The sequence below is a fragment of the Eschrichtius robustus genome, chromosome 3 (assembly GCF_028021215.1).
Source record: "Eschrichtius robustus isolate mEscRob2 chromosome 3, mEscRob2.pri, whole genome shotgun sequence".
Taxonomy (NCBI): domain Eukaryota; kingdom Metazoa; phylum Chordata; class Mammalia; order Artiodactyla; family Eschrichtiidae; genus Eschrichtius; species Eschrichtius robustus.
The window spans coordinates 108,774,623-108,791,116 of record NC_090826.1 but is presented as its reverse complement, the minus strand read 5'-3'; the positions used below and the strand labels follow the sequence as shown (position 1 = coordinate 108,791,116).

General features: G+C 42.3%; 1 protein-coding gene and 1 non-coding gene across 4 annotated transcripts; one reads left to right on the top strand and one right to left on the bottom strand.

The window, feature by feature from the left end:
- Positions 1-2,418: 2,418 nt before the first annotated feature.
- Positions 2,419-15,651, bottom strand: MRPS21 (mitochondrial ribosomal protein S21). 3 transcript variants are annotated; one of them, XM_068538184.1, is made up of 3 exons: positions 15,593-15,651; positions 15,022-15,136; positions 2,419-3,012 (listed from the first exon to the last, which is right to left on the bottom strand). In XM_068538184.1, exons 2-3 carry the CDS (start codon positions 15,102-15,104, stop codon positions 2,832-2,834), a joined length of 264 nt encoding a protein of 87 aa, XP_068394285.1. In that variant the 5' UTR covers positions 15,105-15,136; positions 15,593-15,651; the 3' UTR covers positions 2,419-2,831. The 3 variants fall into 3 exon arrangements, with proteins under 3 accessions (XP_068394285.1, XP_068394286.1, XP_068394287.1); XM_068538185.1 differs by lacking the exon at positions 15,593-15,651 and adding an exon at positions 15,564-15,583; XM_068538186.1 differs by lacking the exon at positions 15,593-15,651 and adding an exon at positions 15,353-15,502.
- Positions 13,374-13,446, top strand: TRNAA-UGC (transfer RNA alanine (anticodon UGC)). The gene has a single exon. It is a non-coding gene; the product is annotated as a tRNA-Ala (tRNA).
- Positions 15,652-16,494: the final 843 nt, after the last annotated feature.

Sequence of the window (16,494 nt, the reverse complement as noted above, 5' to 3'; positions counted from 1 at the left end):
CATAAATAAATAAATAAATAATTAAAAATCTTTACAAAAAAAAAGAAAAAAAAAAAAAGTTCGCAACTTGACGGTTTGTATGTAGGGGACTTACTGTATACAGTGAGTAGTTATTCCTTAGTATTTTCAGTTAACATATAGGCAAACTTATTTTGTACTTAGTGCACTTCTGAAAACTTTAAAGTACAATGTCAAAGTTACTCAAGAGAGTCCAATTTTAAAGGGGTACCTGTTTCCAGAGTACTAAACGTGCCTGACAGAGGTAATCCAGTGGACATCTAAGAGATGTCATAGGTGCCTAAGATCAAGGTAGGAGGTATCGTATCTATTGCCCTGTAACTGTGTAAATACTAAAGCACCCCTCTCCTGAAGCTGATGCAGGAATAAAAAGATTAGGGCAATCCCCACTCATTAAGTGACCATCAGGTATCTTCTAGCTTCCCAGAGCAGGGAGTGGAAGGTTTTTCTTCCTTCCATGACAGCACAAGCTGATTGGGACCTCACCCAGCCAGCTACCCCCTTCTCACACACGAGGCCTTTTCAGCTGGCTACCTGCTACAACCCATCATTGTTCACTGCTCCAGGGAACATGGACAGTGGTCAGGACTGGAGATTAGGACAAGCAGGGGATAATTTCAGAGACGAATTTCAGACCTTAGCCACCCCTTAGTATTTTGGAGAGAAGACAGAAGCAACTTTAGCCTCAGAGAAAAGCTGCCAAGTAACAGACCTAGGTCTGCTATCACAAACATACCCTACCATTTTGGCAGAAGCCAGGTCTTTATTCTTTAGCAACAGCAATTGGCAACAGGTGATACCATGCTGTGGCTCAAAATCATTCACAAGTAATGTACTGAAGACCAAATTCAGAGATTGAAAGGTGATTCAGAAGTATCAATGTCTAATTTGTTAACTTATTAAAATGAGGTTGTACAAAAGTAACAGAGTTGAAGACAGTCTGTATATAGAATTTCTCAACCACAATGTAAGTTTCTAGAGGGCAAGGACCACATCTTCAATTTATAAGCTGTTTCTGTGTTGTGCCCAATAATATGATTTATTCACCATGGGCCTTATTCCTGATGAGTGGAAGACAGACAATCAAGCCCTGAGAAACAAGGTACACTGGTTCCATCATATCTGCTGTTTAATCAGTAAGTATGGTTACTGTGAAAGAGAGAAAAAGACACTGAAGACAGAATTAAGACTAGAAGAAATCTGAAGCCACGCTACTGTACCACAAGGGGGCAATATTTGAACACTAGTAATCTGGAGAGATAGGAGGCTTGGCAGTCGGCTCTGTTTACTTCCTTTTTTAACGCTATGCTGAGTGGGCTCCACTCAGGGTGAGGAGAGGTGGGCTAGCCACTTCCACCTACCCTCTGCATTCTCCTACAGGGGTTGGCACCAACTCTCCTTTATACTAGCAGGCATGGCTATTAGGGGACCAAGATCAGAGGAAACACAGCAGGAGAGGAAGCAGAGCAGCTGGTCTTCCCACAGTGGTGAGATGCCCCAGCTGTCAAGAGTCCCATGCCCAGGAATGCCTGTTAAGGAGAGGTAGGGGTGGTGGTTGAGACCTCCACCTGGAATCTCTTTTGAGTACTATAGGGCAATGGTTCTCCAATTTCAGCCTGCATCAGAATCACCTGCAGGGCTTGTTAAAATAGATTGCCATGACAGGCTTCAACCTGAATTTCCAGTTCAGAAGGTCTAAAGTAGGGTCCCAAATTTTGCATGTCTAGCAGTTTCTCAGGTGATGCTACTGCTCTGAAGATCACACTTTGAGAACCACTGCTGTAGGTATTTCAGGCTCTGTGCCCTTCTTTCTCTTAACACTCCCCCATTCTCTCTTTCCTACCATCCATCTACTGCTTTTCCACCAACCCTCCACTAGCCTCCTTTAGGAAAACCACAGGAAAGACAAAACAGGGGTGAATGTTAGATTGTCTTAAGGATTCCTTTGGGGAAGGGTTTCAGCTCTCTACCCTGGTTGATGGGTGTTTCTGAATTAGAATTTATTCCAAATATATACATGTTTCCTCTTCCTTTTACCTAATAGTTGGAAGGCAGTTCAGTAAAGAGGAATAGATCCTTTTCCAGTAATAAGATCTTGCTTTGGGTTTCATAAAAATTAGACATGGTAGATATATTCCACTACATTTTAGAAAAATTTCCCACTTCAGACTACTTTTTTAAAAATTACAATAAAATATAGGGACTTCCCTGGTGGTCCAGCAGCTAAGGCTCCATGCGCCCAATGTAGGGAGCCCAGATTCGATCCCTGGTCAGGGAACTAGATCCCTCATGCCACAATTAAAGATCCCGCATGCGGCAACGAAGATCCTGTGTGCTGCAACTAAGACCTGGCGCAGCCAAATAAATAAATAAATAAAATTTAAAAATTACAGTAAAATATACAGAACATAAAATTTATTTTAATCATTTAAGTGTACAGTTCAGTGGCATTAAGTACATTCACGCTGTTGTGCAAGTATCACCACTATCCACCACCTCCAGAACTTTTTCATCTTCCCAAACTGAAACTCTGCTCTCATTAAACAATAATTTCCCATTCCCCTCCTCCCAACACCAGCCCTTGGCAACCACCACTCTACTCCCAGACTACTTTTGGACTCGGTTTCTCTTTGACTTAATACAAGAAAGTGTCCATTGCTGACTAGTGGGATTGCTTCTATATCTGCAGGCCTTCTTGCATATATGTGATTGAGTTTATTGTAAGAAAGGTAAGAGAAAATGGGCTGGGAGAAAGAAAAGAGGTGGAGACAGCTGGATAAGGATTTTCACATGGGGCCTCCTATCCACAGGCCTCAGCAGCCCTGCCATGGATCCGCCCGATTCTTTCGCATCAAGAAGTTGATCTTGCGAGCCATTTCCATGTTGTAGATTCGCCGGCAGGTTTCATAGCTTTCCCTCTGTCGCCGGCGGCAAGGCTTCTCGTAGTATCGCCGTCGCTTTATGTCCTCAATGAGCCCATCCATGGTAAGGATTCTGTATAAAGACAGGCAAGGAAGTTAGAGGCTTAGGCTCATTATTGTTCTTTTCCAGTTTCACAATGATTAGAAGTCAATTGACCAAATAACTGGTGTCTGTAAGAATGGTGTGAAATGGTGACAATACAGCATTAACTGCCAACATATAGAGGCCAGGCACCAAAGAGTAGTATGTGGGGAAATAAAAAGGCAATTAATTATATAGTCCTTGCTCTTGGGGAGTTTGTAGTCATGGTCATGTTCTCAACCTTTTTTTTCTTCTACCACAACACACCTGAGGGATATGGCACAGTCCCAAAAGAACAGTGGCTCCCTATGGCAGTGAGTCTCAACCAAGGGGCCATTTCAGAATTTTCAAATGGGGTAAGTCATTTGCAGTAGGAAAAAATAACTAGGGGTGATTCCTACGTGGTCCTTAGTGGAGAATGTAGTTCCACCCCTACTGTGTTTAAGAGCTGATGCAGCTGAAGTCTGTAAGTCTGAGAAATATCTGGACCCACTTAATACAGGGAAAGAAGAGGCCCTTATCACACCAGTGACACAAATGGGAGCATTAAAATAACAGCCTCAACCATCATTTTTCCATGTACCACATGCTCCAACCACACTACTTTACTGACTACTCCCTGAACACACATTAATACCAAGTCTTTACTCACGCTGCTTCCTCAGCCTAGAATGCCATCCCCAACCTGTAGCTGCCAACCTGAGATTTTCCACATCTTTTTGATGCTAAATCCAGATGCCATCTCTCCACAAAAGCTTTCTCATCTTCTTAGAGAAAATAATTTATTTTGTTGTATACCTATTTAGAGATTATTTCATTTTGCCATTCTGTTAGTTATTTATACAAATGTCTCCCTCATTAGACTAATAACCCCTGAAGGCAGAAACCGTATTTTATTAATCTTAATTTAGTTCAATTTGTTTTTTTCCTGCCCACCTAATTCCTTACAACACAGTTTCTCTTGGATTCATAACACGCTTAACTCAAACTAACCTCTTTGTTCTCACTGAGCCAAGAGGACACGGGGGTTTATTCTATAACCTACCTTATCCCTGGGCTCCTGAGAGCTCTGGCTCCAGCCTGCAACTTGTCTCTCCCTCTCAACCCATCATCAGTTGGTCCTGAGGAGGTCTGGAGGCACCTGCTGCTACTGCCCTCCATCCTGGCACTGTTTGCATGACCCCATTCCTGCCTACCCTTTCCTTTCATTACATGTAAAAAGTAAGTCAAAAACACAATTGGAGGTAGAGAAATTGAGACATGGCTATTATAACTGGAAGGGGGACAGCAGAAGGAAATAAGAATAAGAGAAACTACCAGCTACTTCCACTCAGTGGGAAACCCTATTTATTGCTGGTATGTTATACCAAAAGCCCAAGATAACAATAATAGATTGAACATGTACTTGAAAAGATTTGAGCTTTGGGTACATTACAAATGTGAATAGACACGGGAACCACTGTCCTTTGGGATCCTCTCCTAGGCTCCTGCTGATTTGTAAGATCAGTTTGTCTAGGTTTTAGTGGCAGGGAGATGGGAGGCAAGGGAATTGTTGCCAACTCCCAGAAGTGGGAGGGGTAGATAATTCAGGTTCTGCTGAAAACACAGTCATGCCCAGAAGTCATGTGGATCCAACACTAGAGTTGTACAATAGAAAAGTAGGGCACCAGGGGACTTCCCTGGTGGCACAGTGGTTAAGAATCTACCTGCCAGTGCAGAGGACACAGGTTCAATCCTTGGTCCAGGAAGATCCCACATGCCACGGAGCAACTAAGCCCGTGTGCCACAACTTATGAGCCTGCGCTCTAGAACCCGTGAGCCACAACTACTGAGCCCATATGCCACAACTACTGAAGCCTGTGCGCTGTAGGACCCACGTGCCACAACTACTGAGCCCACATGCTGCAACTACTGAAACCCACGCATCTAGAGCCCGTGCTCCACAACGAGAAGCCACCGCAATGACAGGCCCACACACCGCAATAAAGAGTAGCCCCCACTCGCCGCAACTAGAGAAAGCCTGCGTGCAGCAACGAAGACCCAACGCAGCCAAAGAAAAGTAGGGCACCAAAGACTCAGTATCTTGGCCCACAAAAGGGTCTCCATTGCTGGCTTTCTTCCTAATTTAACCTTAACTGTTGGTATCCCTCCAGATTCTGACTGTAAACCTCCTCCTTTTTGGTTCTCCATGATTCCCTTAAACTTTACCATGGGCTTCAACCCTGTGCACAATGGAATCATTTCCTGAAGAGCCTTTAAAAAGTATTCATGCCTCGGCCCCATTCCTCAGAGATTCTGATTTAATTGGTCTCCAGTGGGGTTATACACTGGGTATATTTTAAAACACCCCTCAGGTAATTCTAATGTAGAGCCATACTTGCGAATGGACCCAGACACTGGTTGACTCTTAAATCATTATCTCTAGCCCCAATCTTATCTTAGAGCCAGTCTGATGTTTCCAATTGCCTTAAACCCCACAAAAACCAAATTTATTATCTCCTCCTAAAATTCATTCTTCTTCCTCTATACTCTCTCTGTTAATGGCATCACCAGTTAGTCAAGCTAAAAATCTCACCATGTTCCTGGACTAGGCCTTCTCCTTTACTTCCTACACACACATTTACAATATCCTATACATTCTATAACCTGAAATAGTTCTTAGATCTTTTCCTTCTCTCCTTTCCCTATGGCTACAGCTCTAATTATGGTCCTTATACCTGTACTGAAATAATCATCTAACTGGTCATTTAATCAAAAAGTATTTATGGAATCCCAACTCTGTACCAGACACTGTGTTAAATGCCGAGGATAGAAAACAAACTTAGGCATAGTTCTCTACCCTTGCAGTCTAGTAGAGAAGACAATTATGTAAGAATTACAATAGAATGTGATAGATGCAAAGATAAGGGAAGCACACAGGAGAGGTATATAATCTGTACTTGATAAGAAGGTGGTTATGAAAGCTTCCTAAAGGATACCTTATTTGAATTGTGAAGGATAAACAGGTTCCCTATTTCCATTTTCCCTCCCTATACCAATTATTGTCCTAAAACATAAATCAGATTGTGGGACTTCCCTGGTGGTGCAGTGGTTGAGAATCTGCCTGCCAATGAAGGGGACACAGGTTCGAGCCCTGGTCCGGGAAGATCCCACATGCCGCAGAGCAACTAAGCCTGTGCGCCACAACTACTGAGCCTGCGCTCTAGAGCCCGTGCTTCCCAACAAGAGAAGCCACTGCAATGAGAAGCCTGCGCATCGCAACAAAGAGTAGCCCCCGGTCGCCGCAACTAGAGAAATCCTGCACGCAGCAACGAAGACCCAATGCAGCCAAAAATAGATAAATAAAATAAATAAATTTATAAAAAATAAATCAGATTGTGTACTCTGATGTTAAAAAATCTTTCCCAGTAAATAAAATAGTCTAAGCCAGTGGTTCCCAAACTTGTTTGCACATTAGAATCACTTGGGGATCTTTTAAAAATTCCAACTAAGTCACAAGTGGGGAGGGACATGGGCAGGGTTTGTTAAGTTCCCTAGGTAATTGCAATGTGCAGATAAATTTGGGAACCACTAGTCTAAGCTCAAAGTCCTAAACAATTGAGCTTCACCCTCTCGCTCTAGCTTTATCTTTAATAACTTGCCCTAAAAAGCCTACGTCTAGTCATATTGAACTAGGTGTTTTCCAAACACACTACACATCTGTTTTTTTACATTTGTTCATGATGTTCGCTGAGAATATGATTCCTTTCTTTTTCTGTTTTATGAAAGGCTATTTATTCTTCAAAGGCACAAATCAATGGGTAACGACATTTATAAACTGGTCCAGGAGATATTAATCACTCCTTCCCTCTGTTCCCAACGCACAGCGGTTCTCAAACTTTGAGACTCATGCAACAGTCACCTGTAAAACCCGTTAAAACACTGACTGCTGTGCCACCTCGTTTCTGATTCCACAGGTCTAGGGTGGGGCCCGTGAATCTGCATTTCTAACAAGTTCCCAAGTGATTTTGCTGCTAATGGTCCAGGGAGAACCAATGCCACAGTACACACTTTTAAAGCACTGATCAGACAGTATTATATTTAGTCATGTTTGGTTTTTTAGTTTTTAAAATCTCCCTTACTGGCTTGTGTGCTTTCTAAGGTTAGAGATTAAGTCTTTCATTTTTGCATTTAATATAATACTTGGCAAAGAGCAAATATCAGTAAATGTATGACAAAAATGAATCCTCTTGGTGACTGACAAATGTCTACAGCTCAAGGGATTAAGTTACTTTCTAACAGATACAGTTCTTGGGAATATTAGCTCAGAAGGCCTCAATATTACCTTTACTAAAATGGCACGTTAGACTTTAGATAGCATTTTCATATCCATGATCCTAATCATTATCCTATGAAACTGATTAAACAGGTAATGTCATCTTTTTTTTTTTTTTGGCCGCACCACGTGGCATGCGGGATCTTACCACTGGACCACCAGGGGAGTTCCCGTTGTCTCTTTACAGATTAGAAAACTGAAGTTTAGAGAGGCTGACCTGCCCAAGATCACAAAATGGAGCTAGCAGTAGAATTCAGGTCTTTAGTGCAGTGCTCTATAATAGCACTCTGCTTCTCAAACAAAAACCACTGAGGTTTGAAAGACAAATTATTGCGGTGCCCATGGGCAAAGCGAAAAATGAGGGAGGAGAGAGCTGGGCCAGGCTCCTTAATTAGAGTAAAAAGATGCAAGCCAAGAAGACATGGCACACTAAGGGAAAAGAATTGATCCAAACAATTAAGTATTTATTTCTGTCTAGACCTTGTTTACTGCTATTTAATGAAGGCCACTTTTTGGACTAGAGACTAGTATATTAGAGAAAAAACAGAAAAAAAAAAGTGCCTGAAAGGGAAAGACTGGAAATATAAAAAGGGCAAGGAGACTGGATTTGAGGAGAGACTATGAAAAGAACAGAGACCCTAGATATGACTTCACCTAGGAAGAAGAGCCTACTGGAATGACAAAGACAGTTTAAAGTAGTATGAAAGAAAACAGCAAAAGGAGGAGGAGTTTAGAAACATACTCAGGTATCCTACTGGAGTTTCAAAAGGGTTCTGAAACAGAAGTGATCATCTTACCAAGTAAGTGCCTGTGTGGTCAGGCAGAAAAGACAGACAAGAAAAAAGTACCAAAGGAATATAAGAGTAGAGGAGGGGAAAAAAATGAAAAGATCGGTGGCCCCCAACATAATGATGGGGTTGCTAAATGGTGTTCCTTGGATGGTTCTATTTCCAAAACACAAACCAAATAAATTCCAAGGTGCCAGGTGAGGATCTCCTTCCTTACCTTGCACTTTCTAGGTATCCTGAAAAAGCACAGATTATCTTCAAATGTTCCAGAATCCCTACAGTAGAGGCATCTACTCAACTCATTTCTAATAAAGGATGTAGGAAGAGTTTTGTAGATCTCATGAAGTAAATAGGGTGTTACTAATGATGCTTCTGCTTTCACAGGTAGTTCAAGGACTAGTCAACCAAGAGGTTTAGAGTAAACAGATCAGCCTGGAGTTTGGGCACCTGGCAGCCTAACATTTAAGGAGAACTCAGCTGCCAGTTCAACAGATTATGTAAAAGGAGCTGAGCTGCCTGGGCTGGGGAATTTGGGGGTGGGAGACTCACATGTCAGTGTAGCCAGCCTACATCAGGATCAACATGTACACAGAAGAACTCAATGGGCCCAGAAGCTCACCTACCAGGAATAAAAGGGGTCAACTGGGCATGCTTCCAGCGTGCTTGCCTTTCTTTACTTGGGCGCCAGCCAATCAGGCAGGGCTTCCTAGCGACCCCCACTCTCCATCTCTTCATCCCAGGGCACCAATGAGGGCCCTTGGTTATATAAAAAGCATTTTGTGGTGGTCTCACTGTGCAGACACATAGGCTGTTTCCTTTGTAAGACTACATCTGTGCTCCAAACATGCTAAAGCTTTAACCACCTCCCTCTCCTCTCATTTGCTCTCATACCTATTGTTGTAATTAGACCGCAGAACATGCAACTTATTTTTAAACTACCAACTATCAGAAAGCTGAGAGAAACGAGGAGAAGCCTGGGATTTAAGAGAGATATACAGAAAAGGCAGCCAGAGGACATTATGGAAAACCAGAGGAAAAGAAGTAAAGTGTCAGAAAATACTGTGTTTGGATGGACTTGGAAGGCATTATGCTTAAGTGAAATAAGTCAGATAGAGAAAGGCAAATACTGTATAATCTCACTTATATGTGGCATCTAAAAAATACAATAAACTAGTGAAAATAACAAAAAGAAGCAGACCCACAGATATAGAGAACAAACTAGTGGTTACCAGTGGGGCGAGGGTAGGGGAGGAGCAATATAGGGGTAGAGGATTAAGAAGTACAAACTATTAGGTATAAAATAAGTTACAAGAGGAATTCCCTGGCGGTCCAGTGGTTAGGAATCACCACTTTCAATGCCAGGGCCCAGGTTTGATCCCTGGTCAGGAAACTAAGGTCCCCAAAGCTGCACGGCGCAGCCAAATAAATAAATAAATAAGCTACAAGAATATACTGTACAACGTGGGGAATATAGCCAATATTTTACAATAACTATAAATGGAGTATAACCTTTAAAAAATTGTGAATCACTATATTGTACACCTGTAACTTATATAATATCATACAGTAACTATACTTCAATACAAGAAAAAAAAAGGGCTTCCCTGGTAGCTCAGTGGTTAAGAATCCGCCTGCCAATGCAGGGCACACGGGTTCAAGCCCTGGTCCAGGAAGATCCCACATGCTGCGGAGCAACTAAGCCATGTGCCACAACTACTGAGCCTGCGCTCTAGAGCCCGTGAGCCACAACTACTGAGCCTGCGTGCCACAGCTACTGAAGCCTGTGTGCCTAGAGCCCGTGCTCCGCAACAAGAGAAGCCACCGCAATGAGAAGCCCGCGCACCGCAACGAAGAGTAGCCCCCGCTCACCTCAACTAGGGAAAGCCCACATGCAGCAACGAAGACCCAACGCAGCCAAAAAATAAATAAATAAAAAAAAGAAATTAAAAAAAAAAAAAAAATGAAAGAAAAAGAAAATACTGGGCTTCCCGGGTGGCTCAGTGGTTAAGAATCCGCCTGCCAATGCAGGGGACATGGGTTCGAGCCCTAGTCCGGGAAGATCCCACACGCCATGGAGCAACTAAGCCCGTGCGCCACAACTACCGAGCCTGCACTCTAGAGCCCGTGAGCCACAACTACTGAAGCCTGCGCGCCTAGAGCCTGTGCTCCGCAACGAGAAGCCACTGCAATGAGAAGCCCGTGCACCACAATGAAGAGTAGCCCCCACTCCCCGCAACTAGAGAAAGCCCACACGCAGCAATGAAGACCCAGTGTAGCCAAAAATAAATAAAATAAATAAATTTATAAAAAAAAGAAAGAAAATACTGTGTTTACTGTGTCTGACAGACTGACAGATAGGAAGGCTGGGACACTCCAGAACCAACCTGCTCACATTTGGATGCCTAAAAGTCCTTGCCTATCCTAAGAACAAAATATTTGTTCACTTTTTTCTCCTGAGGCTAAAATACAATTTAAGGATATATATCTAACACTCCAAGGTAAAAAGGAACATAAGTGCAGCTTCCTAAAGAATAAATCTACATTGACAAAATACATATCCTCCCCAAAGATTACAAAAATCACTGCCATAATACTTGCTCCAAGCTGGCTTCTTCCAACAACGCACTTCTTGTACTGTTTTCCTGGATAACCTAGTCACAAAGTTCGAATTTTCCAAATTCATAAGGAAGCCTAAAACGAGATCATCACACCTCAGGCCCTGAGTGTCTGGGACCAGAATTTCTTCTTTTTTTTTTTCTGCCTAACCATGCCTCTCCTTTCTGATCAAATTCTTTTGTTTTTCAGCAATGTAAATTGTTTTTCCCCCCAAATCTATTCGTATGTTGGTGTTTTAATCCCTGAAGTGAGGAAAAAGTAATACCACATTTCTTACCTAGGATACTTGATAGAATGCCAAGGGTACTATCCAAAGACAGAAATCTCTGGATAAATTCAATGCACCTGCCTGGAGGACCAACTTTAACTACAGTGGAGGTGGGGGTGCTAGCCCTAAAACAAACGTAAAAACAACAAATAAAAATCACCTAAAATTTTAATTAAAAAAAAAAGAGATTAAAAAAAGAAATTCCATGTTTGCTTGTGGTGGAAGAACCCCTTATAGTTCCTTCACTCTCCTCTCCTGTTAAGTATACTTCAGTGGAAAGGTTTGACAAACACTAAATTTAGGGAGTGACAGAAGATAAAGGAACATTTATATTCATTAAGTAGACATTTATTGAGAGCTTTCTATGCACCTGACACTTCGGTAAATGCAAGGGATATACAAATGAAAAAGCATAGGTCTCTACCCTTAAGACTATTAAAATCCTAGCTGAATATTAAAATCTCATGAGACATTGTAAAAAATGCTGCTGGTCAGACGCCACCACCGAGAGACTGATTTAGTCTCAGGTTGGGCCCTGACATAAAGAGGGTTTCTGTTTTTTGGTTTTTTTTTTAAATAAAGATTCCCCCAGGTGATTGGCAGCAGGGTCAAAAACCACATAGCATTATACTGACCAGTTTCCTGCTATTTCTGACTAAAATAAGCATTTCTACCCAGGAAAAAAGTATGCATAAACTGCAATTCACCTATAAAAAGAGAATCTTAAAAGTATGGGGCTCTTGTTTAACAAAAAGGAGGAAGGAGGGAAGAAGACAGGAAAGAAGGAAGAAATCAATTTAGAGATATTTGAAAACAGATTCTCAGGAACAAGAAGGTATGAGATAGTACTAGGCCAGGCCAGATGACAGAAGGTATCCAAACACACCTCACCTTCTGTCATTTATTTCTTTTTTTCTCACCTACACCCACTCCACACCTGGGATCAGGAAAGATTTTCAGATAAAATGAAAAAAAAAAAAAAAAAAAAGAAAAAGAAAAAACAGGAAAAGCAAAACCCTCATGTTGCTTAAATAAAAAGGTATTTGCTAAATTAGGATTTCATAAAAGGCGGAGATACAGAGATTTGTTTCCAGGTTAATTAGAACAATCCCAGGCAAAAAAATAGTGGAGCAGTCTTCTCTCAGAAGGTGAGTTGGCCTTATGCTTTCTGCAGACTTGGCATCAATAGAGAGATGATCAACTCCTTTAGGCAGGAAGTTAGAAATATTTTGTTTTTCAGGTTTTAAATTTTTGTAAGTGGAAATGGGGGATGAGGGAGCAGTGTATACAGAGGGAATAAATGCTGTTATTTCAAAATGAGATTAGCATTAGCATATAGAGAAGAAGCCTTGGTTGGAAAGTATCAGCGTGTATAGGAAAAGTCATTCCAATACCAGTAGCCAACTAGAGCCTCAGGACAAAATAAAGCTAAATTATTTTCTCATTTTTTCACCTCCAGGCCACCTTGAGCATAACTTGATGATCAGGGAGCATAAGAGAAAAAACAGTTAAAGCAAACTGTCAATCTCTCAAAACAAATGAATAAACAAATCACCCACAAAGTAAAACCAAAAGGGTAAAAACTCCCTTACATTTACTTCCAAATTATGATAATAGCTAACACATAATGCCTACTATGTGCCAAGCACTGTCCTAAGCAATTTATTTATATTACTAACTTAATCCTCACATCAACCCTATGAGGTGGGCACTATTAGTAGTTCCATTTTACTGAAGAAACGGAGGCAGAGACATTAAGTAGCTAATCACAGATTATGAGGCCAAAAAATGGCACAGCAGGGATCTGAACCAGTCAGTTGGCTCTGTGCTCTAAACCACTAAGTTATGCTGCCTCATTTATGTGAGAAAACTATTTTCAGGCCTGGCTTTGGTCAAAAGTATTAAAGTTGTAGCTACTTTCTTTCTTTCTTTCTTTTTTTGGCCTTGTGGCCATGCTGTGCAGCATGTGGGATCTTAGTTCACGCCCCCACCCCCACCCCCACCCCCAATTGTGCCCCCTGCAGTGGAAGGGCACAGTCCTAACCACTGGACTGCCAGGGAATTCCCTGTAGCTACTTTCTTGATACAACTGTAAGAAATGGTTCAATAAATAATGCTGCACAAATTATTTTTTGGTTCTTCATCAGAGTAGTTAATTTCCTAAAAACAAAATTCTTGCTTTTCTGTTATTCTTTAAGAATAAAAGAGGTGAGGGGAGCTAAAGCTGAGCCTTTGGAAATTTGTTTTACCATCAGGTTAACAGCTGCCCTTTGACATCCCTTAACAATACAAACATCACAGTCACCCTAGTTAGAAGACCCATCTAAATCCACCAAAATAAATCATACAGAAAAAAATTTGGGATTCCCTGGCGGTCCAGTGGTTAGGACTCTGCACTTGCACTGCAGGGGGCCCAGGTTCAATCCCTGGTCGGGGAACTAAGATCCTGCAAGCTGCACTGCACAACCAAAAAACAAACAAACAAACCAAAAACTTACAGGAAGAGGTCAGAAGAAGGGTGAGGTAATCTACAAGACTTCCTTTCCCCAAATTCAGCATTTCATCTCACTAGCTAATTCACTTCAGATTCTATAAAGACATTCACTTGGTGCTTCCAGTATATGGGCAGAGAAAGATCATTAGACATCTCAACCCTCCCACAGACATGCCACTTAAAGGTCTGAAATAGGAGAGTAGGGAATGAGCAGCAATACAAAAACATGAAATAGGATTATCTTACTGCCCTGTACTTAACTGATTATCTTTACTTTCAACGCAAGTGAAAATGCAGAGGGAAAAGCTTCTGCCCAAGGATATGACTGGCATGCACAGTCATTGAAAGTAAAGAGGCTGACCCAAGACCAGATCCTTTTAAAAGACATACAAATCATCCTCAGCCTGCAACTGCTTCTCAATTACATAGCTTCTGACAGCATCTTTGTCCTCATTTACTATGGTCTTCTGCCATCCAGCCCTCCATACCTAGAACTCTTTGCTTGGATAAGAACTGGTTCTCTTTCATTTACCTTCTCAGTCCCCAAGAACCCCACTTATATTTAAACCCAATCAAATACGGATTCTTAACTGGAGAGTGACTGCCATAGGTCTCTCCATTTCCAGAGAAACTAGTCAATAATGTAGGAACAGAGCAAAGAACACTGCACTAGAAAAATGTGATTTATGCTTCTTTCCACCATTCAACAATTGTAACCCAAGGAATATAACTTCATCTCCCTAGGCTTCTCTTACTTCTGACATAAAGCTACCACCTTAGTGGCCTTAAGGCAGAGGACCAGCTCATATATTAACATCTCTTTCATATAATTATTTGATAATTCAACTCAACAAGCATTTGTTTCTCCAAACTCTGCTTCACTGGGGAGAGAAAATGATAAATGAAAGTCAAAATCCTTACAACTAGTGATAAGGGAAGCTTAAGGAACTATTTTCTTGAGAAACCACAACTGTGAGGCGTTCTTTATTAGAGTCATTCTACACCTCTTACCCTAGCATTCAAAACCTTTCAATACAGCTCCTCCACTCCAGCCAGTTCATTTCCATCTTCATGTTTTTGCTTGTGTTGTTAACCTTTCTCTGAACCTGTAACACTTTTCTATCTCTTGCTTGCTTCTCTAAGATCCCAAATCTGAGTTCATCTTTTCCATTTGCCTTGTCCCATACCAATCCCTCACTCAGCTTTCTATATATCATGTACTATGTTTTTGCTTACTAGCAATTTTATAACTTGATTTTCCCTTTGGGCTCTTTTTAAAGTCTTGGATAGAATTCAGGTTCATTATCAAAGGAATGACTGCTGATAAGTAAGCCTCACAGTTAGGTTTAGGAAAGAATTTCATTTTTAATATAGTAAACTGAGGGTCTGAGAAGTTTCAAGGCTGTGAACACCTGGGCTGGCACTGGTTTGAGACAACCTACGACAGGGGAAGTGAGAGAATAACCACCGCACTTCTCAAGAGTTGGTCTAGGCATGATTCTGGTCCCTAACCAGTTACCTGTTTAGGGTCCTGTATGCACCTTCCACGTTCCCTTCCTGTACCATCACAGTCCTGGCAATGAACTTCAAATGTTTTGCCATGACCTTGGATTTAAGTCTTCAGTCTGCAGGACCTAAAGTATGACGGAGAAAGGGGTAGTAAAGTATAAAGACCAGCTAATAAAGAGAAACACAACAGAATACACAACGACGTAGCTTATTCAGGGCCTGGAAATGCAACGGGCTCTGGAACATGCGCGACAGGGGCACGTGCAAGTCCTCATGTCCTAGAAAGTATACGCGACTTGTTATCAAGATTCGCCCGATCTCTTTGCCAATACAAACCCTACCATAGGGAAGACAGACGGTAGCAGGGCGTCCCCATGGAGATTTATCTGGCCGGTCACGGGAGACCGGGACGCGCCGCAGGCGCCCCCTCTCCCTCCCAACTACCGCTCCTCGTCCCAGGACGGTTTGGGGTGGGAGTCGGGAACACATTCTCTCCGTGCTTGGAAGGGGGGAATCGCGAGGAACCGCGTCCTCCCGCCACACCCGCCTCACTTTATCCTATCCCCGCACAATGTCCTCACCCCTCAGCGCCCGGCCGACTGGAAGCCCGCCCCGACCGGAAGCGGAAGTTGCGTGTTCTCCAGCGCCGCGCGAAGACAACGAGGCTGAAAGGGAAATGAAGCTACGTGGAAACCATGGCAACCGTCCTTCTGGCCGGGGTTGGCTGTTTCTCTAATCCTCCCCCACCACCGCCAACCCCCGGGTCTGGACTCAACACCTGACAAAGTGAAATACTTGTTGCCTTAAATTCCGCCCTAAACAGATTTCTCGCTTTCTCGTGGAGTCACCGTCCTTTGGCCTCAGAGGTCAGCCCGATTCCGTACCACTTAATCCTATTAAATCTTTTTTTTTCAATTGAAGTATAGTTGATTTAAAATGTGGTGCCAATCTCTGCTGTAATCCTATTAAACCTTAAATAGATATTTAATCCATTTCTTTTTCTGGAAGGAAAATAAGAAAAATAGGCGAAGCTTCCTGAGCATGCTTCCTGTTTTCGCCAAGGACAGATTCCTTGAGATCTTTTCTCCGGATGGAAAAGAGCTTTACCCCCTCATCTGCCTGAAAACTAAGGGAAAAAATGAAATGAACATACTATCAGATTCCTATAACATCACCTTCTCAGACATTTCACTAAATAAAGTGAAATCACTGAAGAAAGAATTGGGAGGGACTTCCCTGGTGGCGCAGTGGTTAAGAATCCGCCTGCCAATGCAGGGCACACGGGTTTGAGCCCTGGTCTGGGAAGATCCCACATGCCGCGGAGCAAATAAGCCCGCGCCTAGGGCCGGTGCTCTGCAACAAAAGAAGCCACCGCAATGAAAAGCCCGTGCACCACATCAAAGAGTAGTGCCCCCTCGCCTCAACTAGAGAAAGCCTGCGAGCAGCAACGAAGATCCAACGCAGACAAAAATATAAATTAAAA

Coding starts and splice junctions, on each gene's coding strand:
- MRPS21 (XM_068538184.1), bottom strand. CDS start 15,104: ATGGCAAAACATTTGAAGTTCATTGCCAGGACTGTGATGGTACAGGAA. Junction 3,013..15,021: donor GCATACAGGACCCTAAACAG/GTAACTGGTTAG, acceptor GTCTTTATACAG/AATCCTTACCATGGATGGGC.